This window comes from Lynx canadensis, chromosome E3, assembly GCF_007474595.2.
Source record: "Lynx canadensis isolate LIC74 chromosome E3, mLynCan4.pri.v2, whole genome shotgun sequence".
NCBI classification, from domain to species: domain Eukaryota; kingdom Metazoa; phylum Chordata; class Mammalia; order Carnivora; family Felidae; genus Lynx; species Lynx canadensis.
The window spans coordinates 6,738,957-6,749,131 of record NC_044318.1 but is presented as its reverse complement, the minus strand read 5'-3'; the positions used below and the strand labels follow the sequence as shown (position 1 = coordinate 6,749,131).

The 10,175-nt window shown below is 43.5% G+C and overlaps 1 protein-coding gene across 12 annotated transcripts in view; it reads right to left on the bottom strand.

Annotated features, from left to right (window-relative positions):
* Positions 1–656: 656 nt before the first annotated feature.
* Positions 657–10,175, bottom strand: part of RBFOX1 (RNA binding fox-1 homolog 1) — a 1,462,962-nt gene continuing 1,453,443 nt past the window's right edge. For 6 of the 12 annotated variants that reach the window (XM_032591613.1, XM_030301004.1, XM_032591619.1 and 3 more), the window contains 2 exons: positions 2,443–2,518; positions 1,844–2,072 (listed from right to left, as the gene is read on the bottom strand). In XM_032591613.1, the coding sequence (XP_032447504.1) occupies positions 1,925–2,072; positions 2,443–2,518 (224 nt within the window). In that variant the 3' untranslated portion in view covers positions 1,844–1,924. Of the gene's footprint in view, positions 906–1,843; positions 2,073–2,442; positions 2,519–10,175 lie in introns of those variants that run through there. The other 6 variants (XM_032591615.1, XM_032591614.1, XM_030301008.1 and 3 more) reach the window with 3 other exon arrangements.

The following is a 10,175-nucleotide window of genomic DNA, read 5'->3' as shown; positions in this document are numbered from 1 at the left end:
ATTTATTATACTGGAAGAAATATAAAAAGAATGCTTGTTGATGGCCTAACTAGCAGTTTTTGCCTAAATAACTAGCGGCTGGTTAAGAAGCTGAATACTGCTGGGTGGAATGGTTTAAAGGATGGGTTTGTACAGCTTCATTCAACTTGGACGCAAAAAGTGCTTTTAGAAGCACCCCCTTAATAACAGAACCTTTGGCTTGAACTCAATGAGCAACTTAGAACCGCTGATATATGATTGTTGGTGCAGTGGGTCATTTAGATTGATCAGTTACTATATATTTTTTTCCTTTTAGCCCAAATCCCAGTCCTGATCCCCTAAGACCCTCCCACCCTTCCCCGTTCATAAAATGAAATAATGCAGATGCAGTTAAAAAAAAAAAAATGACTACTGTAGTCACTTACACTCTTCCCAAACAGCTGATAACCCCAGTAGCTTGATATTCAGCATATATAATTCATTTACATGATATAGCACTCTGGATATGGCCCTAATCCAGTTTTAATTCATAGCTAGCATCTCTCTATTTCAACCACAGAAAAACTCCTACAGCCAGCAACCAACTACGGAACCTTCAGAAATTAAAGACCCACAATATTAAAATACACAGAACAAAATATCTGAGGTATAAGATAAAAAATGTAATTTTTTCCCTCTTTTTTTTTTTTTTTTTTTTAATCTTTAGGGCTGCTAAAATGATGCGTTACTGCATGTATTGCAACACCCAGGCCTCGGAAAGCTTCCTTTCTCCCCACACTGGAAGGTTTTAATGGTTTTGTCATTTAGTATGGAGCAAAGCGGTTGTATCCCCCTCGGTATATACTAGCCTGCAATGAAGAAAGAACGAGACCCACATCATCAGCATGGCTCCTAGTCTTGGCATCAGTCAGGGGTGCAAAAGCATTCTGAAACAAAGCAATTTGAGGGGTGTGTTTTTTACATTTTTCCTTTTGCAACACGTGCGTCATCAAAAAAGACTAATGTGAAAAATAGACACTCAAAAACAACCAAAATGGAGGCACCCTCTACCCGTCCCAGCTCATTCTTGGCCAGTCCTGACCTCCCCCAACAGCTCCTTCTAAACAAAGGTCCCTGCAAGACCAAATGCGCTCGGCCAGTCCTGCTAGCGAGAAGGTCTCTGACACAGGCTGGACAATGGAACAATTGGCCCCTTCTCTCTTGGTTTGTTTGATTCATTACTATGACATTCTGTCAGGAAAAGCTCAGTCTACACTCAAGAGGCTGAATATAGACGGCTGATTGGATGCAGTAATTCAACTCTCCTTTCCAACACATTCCTCAAGTGGGCTAGGTGTTGAGGCAGAGTTGCTGAATGCAAAATCAGGATGAAAATTTAAATCAACTGCTTACTTGACTTGGCTCAACAACCTGGATGGAATTTGCTCTTGAGAGGGGAGTTTACAGATGAATTGCTTGATGTAATTGAGCTTGTACAAAATAATATGTTTCCAAATCATGGCTGAATTTCTATGACCAAGCTCCAGTGACTCGTCTGGCCATGGCTTTAGATGGCTATGAGGTGGCACTTAGCTATTTACTTTTTCTAGAAGTATTGGCGATTCAAATGAATGCCTATGGGGATTTATTTTTAGGATAAGGACTGATATTCTTGACCCCAAGCAGAAAACTGCATGCCAAAAGCTTTGTAATGATTGCATACGCTCTCACGTGATGGGCACGTCTTACTGTACTCAAGAGTTTTAGTGCATAGAAGTTTGAACAAGTACAGGCAAATTCACCCCACCCTCACCTCCCATTTTTGCCCTCCCCCCCACCCCTCCCAAACCAAAAACCCAGACCCCCCCCCCCCCCAAAAAAAAAAAACAAAAGACAATTCCCAAACCCAGCTGATTCCTTCTAATTCCTTATGTACTAGGCACACACACAAAGTGTGCCCCTCTCTCTATTTTCTTTCCTGGGCGACTATGACTTTAAACATGAATTGTAATAGGGGAGGAGAGGCAGTCAGATTCTCAGCTGCCTGACAGCAGAGGTCTGGAAGTGTGCAGCTTAGCTCCTCTGAAGTCTGTGCTGGGGCTGGAACCTTGGGGCTATGTGAATGAGCAGCAAGGGAGGGAAAAAAAAAAGAAAAAAAAAAGTTCTGCATTGACACTGCATTCTGTTAGTGATGGATTTAATTATCAAAATGACTAATTATTCCATTAAGGTAAGTGCTCTGCTAGGTGAGACTTGCAAAATTAGAAATATAATAACTTACATGCACTACATTGCCAAGAAATTAAGACATTTATCAAGTTTACCGGGAGGATTAATGTGGCATTTTAGCTGCTGTTAGCACAAGAGACAAATTCAATTAAGGGGAAGTGAGAGTACGTCAACCGTCAACCCGTAGTAAGGTCCCAGCTGGGGGAAGGGAAGGGAAGCAGGAAGAAATGAGGAAGAGGAGGGACTGGTACTCACCATGGCACCAACGCTGTAGGTGGGGGCTGGAGCAAGTGTGTGGTGGTAGGGGTCGGCAGCATAAACTCGTCCGTAACTGAAAGGAAAATGCAGGTGAAGATTAATCCATTATATGCTATTACAGAGTCATGATAACAACCATAAAATACAAAAATACCAAGACAGTGCAGAGGGGCCCTACTCATTTTCAGAGAGAAGCCCGTCTGTGCCCAACACATTCTTCTGTCCATTTAACCTTGTGTGAGATAATATTCACTTTCTCTCATTGAGCCATTTCTACACAGGTCAATCACAGGGCTACCGCGGAGACTGAGGCAGGCAGAGGAAACAACTTGAAGGAGTGGTTTCAAGAAGCCCAGCACCCACAGAGGACATGTTACTCTCAAGAGAGACGGTCTTTTTTCTCCTAATTCAGCTGCTATCGATCAGGCGAGACAAGGTGGATCACAAAGGGTAAAGTGGCCTGGTCTGTGCAGTTAGGGGCCAACATCTCAGAAGAGGGAAAAACAGATGTACTGAAGAGGAGGATCCTTGAAGGGTGTGTAGGACCTTTCCGCACCACACGAGAATTAGTCTGATTTGATTTCGATACTATCACCCCAGATGGTCTACCTCATCAATCTCTGGTCAGGTTCTAAGAAGGGACACATTTCAGACAATGTTTCTTGATGATGCGATCTCATCTTTGAGTTTTTCTATACCTTTCTCCCACCCTCCTTCCTCTACTGCTATGCCTTCTAGCACAGGCTTTGGAATATAAACGAAGACGAGAAGGATGCCTACTGTGTGTCAGGAACTGAACACAGCAACAAATCAGAAATTAAGATTCAGAGAGTTTAGGTTATTTGCTCGAAGTCATAAAGCCAAATGGAGTCAGGACTGATCCTTGAGTTTCTCAGGGCAACCTGGATGCTCGTTCCAAGGTGTCAAGAACCCCTACTTGAATGACCTTCTAAGTATCTTCTTTGAGACAGTGTGAACATGGGTCTTTTGGTAATGATCAAAGCTGAGGTGCAGGTTAAACTGGGTTAGGTTCCCTGGAAGCACAGTCTGAAATGGAGATTCTTGCCCACATGCCTTGTGGAGGAGTGCTTTCAAGAGGAGGACAGAGAGGTGAGCAGGTTGGAGCATGAGAAGAAAGACGTAAGGATGTGGTCTGGAAACCAGCTTCTACCTGATCCAGCAGAGTTGATCCTGCTTGGGGGCAAGTGCCTTGGTTTTTAATGCCCATGTAAGGTAAGCATCATCTGTGGGCCTCCTTAAGGCATGGAGGGTAACTTCTGAGTTAAAATGACTCTTGGGCAGTGGGTAGGTCTCTGAAGGAGGCAGCAGCTGTGTGCTATCACCAACCAACACAGAAGCTGGAGGATGCACGTACTGGCCACTAAACAGGATGTGTGCCAATTATCAACAGCTTGTGACTCTTGGACTTTGCTTTAAGGAATGAAGGAACAAGGCAGGAATAAACGTCTGTATTATCAACCTTAAGCTCACCTCTTAACTTTTAAAGTCTCATCTGCATTTACTGTTATTCCTTTCCTTTCCAATCTCTTCCCCATTTTCCTTCCAGTCATCTTTCTCACGGTAGGTGGATAAGAATGTACTGGATGGGTCTCATTTAGTTGCTCACATCATGGAGCCTGGGACAATGGGAAGAAGCTGGGGTGAAGGACCTTTAACTCTTCAAATGAGAAAAAAATTTTTTTTTGATTGTACCAAATTCTCATTACAAATGTCTTACTCTTAAACACACCCTGCCTGTTTCAAAGGGCACTGAGCTCACATGAGGCTTTCTGCTTCAACACTGTGGTCTCCTCATCTTCCAAAGCAGTGACAAGAATGGATGTTTCTTTTCTGAGGTGATTCTCTCAGGGAAAGTAACGGTCAACCCCCTCTTGCTTTTCATTTTTTGGAATACCCTTGATTGATTTGGCTCAATCAGGTGACCTTCAGTCAACAATGCTCTCTGTCTCTGGGAGGAAGAATGGAGGTAAGTCCAAGACAGAAGGTGTGTTAAAACCAGAAGAAGGATGACGTTTTTGAAGAAATCGTATATTCATGGAGATCCCTCATGAAAGCTGGGCCTCTGCCCACGTAAGTAGAAGTAGATGTGAACAGGGGTCAAAGGACATGATATATGACTGACGCTGATTTTCATTTTGTGAGAAGATGGTCTGTCATGGGTCTAGAGAAAAAAGGAACTGCTAATCGGATTATTTTAATGCACTTTCACCCAGGAAAGCTGGTTGTATGAACAGGACATAAAATGCAAAGATAAACTGAAAAGCCTTGCTCTGGCAAAGCATCATTTTGATGGGATTTCTTCAAGACGAGTGTGAAAATGCCCATTTATAGAAATTAATCTTTTTGTTTTAATTTGGGGAATGGTTTTACTGTGGCAAAAATTTCCTCTTTTGGGGAGATGATGTATCCACAGTCTGAATGTTTTCAATGAGAAGAGAGCTCCCACCCTTGCCCTCCACATACTTTAATGGTAAATTCTTTTTTGACTATAACACTGGGCAGAGCTTCAACCTTTGTGGAAAACCCAAGGTAACAATTTGGCAGCATTCTCTTCCAACGCAGAAGAAAAATACAGCAGCACTGAACTATTCCTCGTAAATGAGCAGGCTCCTTTTCTCCTCGGGGTGACCTCTACCTTCAGAATCCGATGGTTTTATTATGATTAATAAATTTCATTTCCACAGAGGAAAAGGGACCATGTCAGCTCAAACTGAAAGCAAGGAGGCTTCTTTTCAAATGCTAATTTCTAAACACGCCCTTGTGTGACACTACAATTTAGACACAAGGTTATTAGGGAAGACGTGGACTTGAGCACTACTCTTGCAGCAGAAATACCAGGCACGTCAGCGACCTAATGTCCTCAGAGCTGGCTAAGCACAGCCCAAAGCAAAAATGGCAATTCCCAAGGACCTCAGTGGGAGTGATGAGAAAATGTCTTACAACCGCCATGTTACGACCAACCTGCACATATCCTCACCCTCCACGACACCCATCCCTGGCCAAAGTAGACAATGGTGCAATCAGGTCATGATGCTCTCTGTGTCCCCACAATGTATCCATCAGAAATTACAGATGAAATCTTCCATGTGTCCACTTTACTCCCTTCATGTTACCACCACCTTAACCTAACCCATCAGTGTTTCATCAGAAGCAAATCCACAACAGCCTTAAATCTTGTCTCTGTGGTTCTACTCTTGCCTCTTCAAACCACAAGCCATTTATATCTATAGCTAACAAATCTACTTCTATCATATTCTATCCATCCATCAGCCATCTAGTTAAATATAAATCTAAACACATCACTTCCCTGTTTAAAAACCCTTCAATGGTTTATAAAACCCAAATTTGCATGTGTTGCCCTGCCCCTCTTTCAATCCTGTCTTATCTTTTCCTATCCACCCCTTGCTCACTGTGCTCCAGGCACATTGGCCTCATCACTGCTCCGTGAACACATGCAAATTAATTCATTTCTTACCGTCTTGGCACTTGCCCACCCTTCATGTAACATAGCAAGTCTATAATAATTTTGTTTACTTACCTCTCTGATTATTTACCGCCCCCCCCCCCCACAGGAATGTCAGCCCCATGAAGGTTGCGTCAAGTCTATTTTGTTTGCCTTTTTGTCTCCAGCATGTGCCAAAGAACTGGCCACAGTGCAGGTGAACAAGGGGCCAAGCCAATGCCACTGCGTGACTAAAGGCAGCAAGAGGGAGGAGTAAACAGGAGAGAAGTATTGTGTCAGCAGCAAAGAGTCTTCCAGATAGGCTTTCTGAAGATACCAGGTCAGCTGCTCCCAAAGACATTCAAAACCATTAAGACACTCAGAAGAAAAGTTTCTGGGGAGTCTGAAGATACAGAGTGTGTAATTTCACATCACCCCTGAGAGTTCACAGAACAGTGGCCAAGTTGCCATCAAGCTCATCAAAATCCTTCAGGGAAAAGCCAAACAAACAATGAAGTAAGAGATAACAGCTTTGCTGGTGACTTCACCACAGCTTGTAGCCATGCCATCATGAACCTACTTTTTTTGACCTTAGCATCAAGTGAAAAGCGGGAAGCCACCCATGGTGCTAGGGAGAGGAGAAGGCATGAGACAAGAAAGCCCAAGGTCAAGTTCTGCCTTTGCAATGTCCTTACTCAAAGACTAGGCAAATCGTTCTCCCTGAGCCTCATTTTCCTGTTCATAAAATGGTATTGTTGGGTTTGAGGCCTGCCTACTTCACAGATGAAGTGCATGAAAAGAAACCAGGTACATTTTAAAGCACTCTACAGATACAAGAGATTGTGATGCAGGGGATCAGAGTCCGAGTTCACCAAGCCAGGCTCTCTCTCCTGCCCAGATTTCGGGTCTGTAGAGGCAAGGGAAGGATTCTATTCTAATATGATCATGTGCAGCTCTAGCAATCAACCTACAGATACTTTTGGAGTTAAGCGCTACCTAATTTAGGAGTTACAGAGGTAGTTAAAACTGCTGCATTTGGGCATAAGGTTATGTTGGAGAAAAACAAGTAATGCTGCCCACTGAATGGGGAACTCAAACTGTGTAGGTTGAAGTGCTTTGCCAATTCTATCGAGAGATGCAAATATTACTTATTATTAACATCTGAATCTCATTGAAACAAGGGGGATGCTAATGAAATACAATAGAGCTGTGCTGGTACCACACCAGCATTCTAAGAGTGAAGTGATTTTCTTACAGGGACATAGGAAGGACACTAATTAATTTCACTGCCTGTATTTTACTCTCTATCTCAGTTGAGAGCCTTTATACCCCTAGGACCTTTATTCTTCCTGGAGCATCACTTCTCCATGCCTTTGGTCCCAGAGATAGCTTGGGGAAACCCTGGGGAGCAGAAAGGTGAGTGAAGAACTCCCCCAGAGATGGAGTTCACAGTTGATGGACAGCCCAATTGCAGCAGGAAGGTGTGACAGAGAAGTGTTGCAAAGTATGCTTCCAAAAGAGTATGCATTCTGACCCCTGGGGTCTCTGCATCGCCGTTAGGGACTATAGTGTCCTCCTAATTATGTATCTAAGATATAGTCTACAAGGCATTAGGGAAAATGAACCCATGCAACACAGTATGCAAAGGGAGCACTACACCATAACCCTGTAGTTGTAACAGCCTGCCCTTTGGAAAGCAATGGTGTAGCCAAGGGATGTTCCTCTGCACTTTCCCGTGGAGGTCTGGACCCTTGCATGGCTTACCCCAGTCTGGGCGTCTGAGGCAACAGGTGAGAAGAAAGACAGAAGTTAACCTGCACAAGAAGACGGATCCCCACCTACCCAGATGTTCATCCTGCTTCATCACTCTGCTTTCTTGAGCTTTTCCAAATGAAAACCAAAGGGCTTTTTGAAGAAAGCCCTTTGGTTTTCATTGTTGCTGGTGTAATTCAATCAGTTGTTTTCCTCCCATCCTGAGAGAAAGCATCTGGGATGTGTGCTTCAGATCAGGCATTCTTTGCATTTGGGAAAATGCTCTGCTCTTGGCAATTCTCAGTGGCAAAAGGAGCCACACTCGATATCAGTCAGGAAGAGGAAGAAAAAGACTGATGGAAGGCATGTGGGTTTTGGAATCCCTCAGCTCTGCTCCAGCTATGGTTCCTTCCCTGATCCAACTGCAAATCAATCTATTTTCAAAAATAGAGTCTTATGGGCATTTATACTTTCCAACTCACCCATCCCATACTCATCACTAAAAAACATGCAGCAGAACACAGTAAGATCCCATGGTCCTACTGAAAGAGGTGAAAGACTGACAAATCCCTTAATGATTTTGGACTGCAGGATGTGATAGGTCCCCTTGGCTTGTGGGGTTTCTGTTAGCTAAGGATACAGACAAGCTTCCTCATTTCAAAAGATGAAAGAATGCAACCTAGAGTAAGGCGGTCACAGAACGCCCTTCCAATTCCTTCCTGATTTAAGGTAAATGGGCTCTCACTTTGATGCATATAAACACGTACCATGCAAGCCCTCCTTTCTCAAATCATAGAACCCCACAACTTACAGGCTGTGCAGTCTGGGCTGCCATAATGTGTACTGGTGTCAGAAGATACTAAGATACAAATGGTAATCATGGCCAAGATTTGGGGCAAATCTCCCAGGGTCATTTGTAGCAAGGACAGTGAGCTTATCTCTGTTCACTGCAAAGAGACAGGGAAAAACTGGTGCTAATCTCCACAGGAAGAAATACGAGGACTCCCAGGACCTCAGGCCACCATCTTGGATTGCCACAGGAGGGGAAAAATCTTGACCGTCTCAGGATGAGAATCACTTGAGTGTAATGGGAAACAATTTAGAGATAGATGGGTTAGAAGGGAATGTTCCTATTCATGGAGACTCCACTGAGGTCTGAGCTCTCACCGGCTCTGTTGGCCTCAGTGAACATGTTTGCTAGGGAAACACTCCTCTTTGACTACGATAACCTCTCTAGCTTTAGCCTAGACCATGACTTCCACATTTATAGACCATGGAGGGTGACCAAGCTTTATTCTAAAAACGTCTCAAGATACATGAGAGAGGAACTTAACCAGTCCCACAACTCAAAATATCCAGAAAAATCACTTCAAATATAGCAAAACCTCCAAAAAAGGACATGAGTAGAAATGGAAGAAATTCTCCAAGTGAACAACACAGAGTTGTCTCAAGTGGACTCTGACATTTCCAAATCCTGTTGCCGCTCACTTCCTTACCCTGGATTTGAAATGGTTACCTTCACTAATCACTTAGTACAGTTTTCAGCCTCATGTTTTCTTTGCTCAGAACCAGTAAAGAAAGCATCTTATGGGCTCTCTAGCTTCTAAATGGGAAGCCACATGGTTTTCTCATCCAAACTGTGACACATCTGAACTGTGTCTACATAAGTATGCACATAAATCCAACACCTAGAACATCTGTGAGAAATAGATCATACCACCCATGGCAAATCAGATAGTATCACCCTTTCTGTACCCTGTCCATGCAATCAGAAACCTCTTCCAATTCTGAATCCCAACAGAACAGGTCTGAGATAGTAACCATGATTCTGGATTCATCAGAGCAGAGTAGCAGCCACTACCTGGGAGTGGAGAAGACACAGTAAATCCTGCTCTTGGCCAAAGACCCAGAGCCACACTCTCTTTAATGCCAAGCTCAAGGCCATCTTTCTCTTAAAAATGCTGTTTCGCCTTCCTTGTGTCCTGACAGTTACTCTACCAAAATCACTAAGAGTTTCCCATCATGCTTGGAAATCAACATGGTGCCCCAGATAGGGTTTAACCTACTGGGGGAACCACAAAGAGCAATCTCTGAAAGTTTATCTCCTCTCTGGGCGACTTCCTCCGTCTGGGAATGGAAATAATGGTCCATATAGACTGTATAAGGCAATAGTGAGTTGAGATGAGGGTTATCAGTTAGTCAGCAACCAAATGGGTGTCAGTTATTGATGCTATCAAGATGGTTAGGATTACAGCTTTTGCCTTCTGTCTATTCCAGGTAGGGTCACAACACTAAAGTCCATGGCGTACATGTGTCAAAACTACCCCTGAAGTAAGCATCCGGAGGCCCCAAGCCCTATGTAAGCAGATCAAGGATTCTAAGAGGTTAACTAGCACGGCAAGAACAACTAGCACGCCCACGCACACACATTATACTCTCACGTGGAGGCAAAATGGAAACATAAAGTCAGGAAGCACTGCCAACATACAGATTATCTGTCACAATATTTTAATTC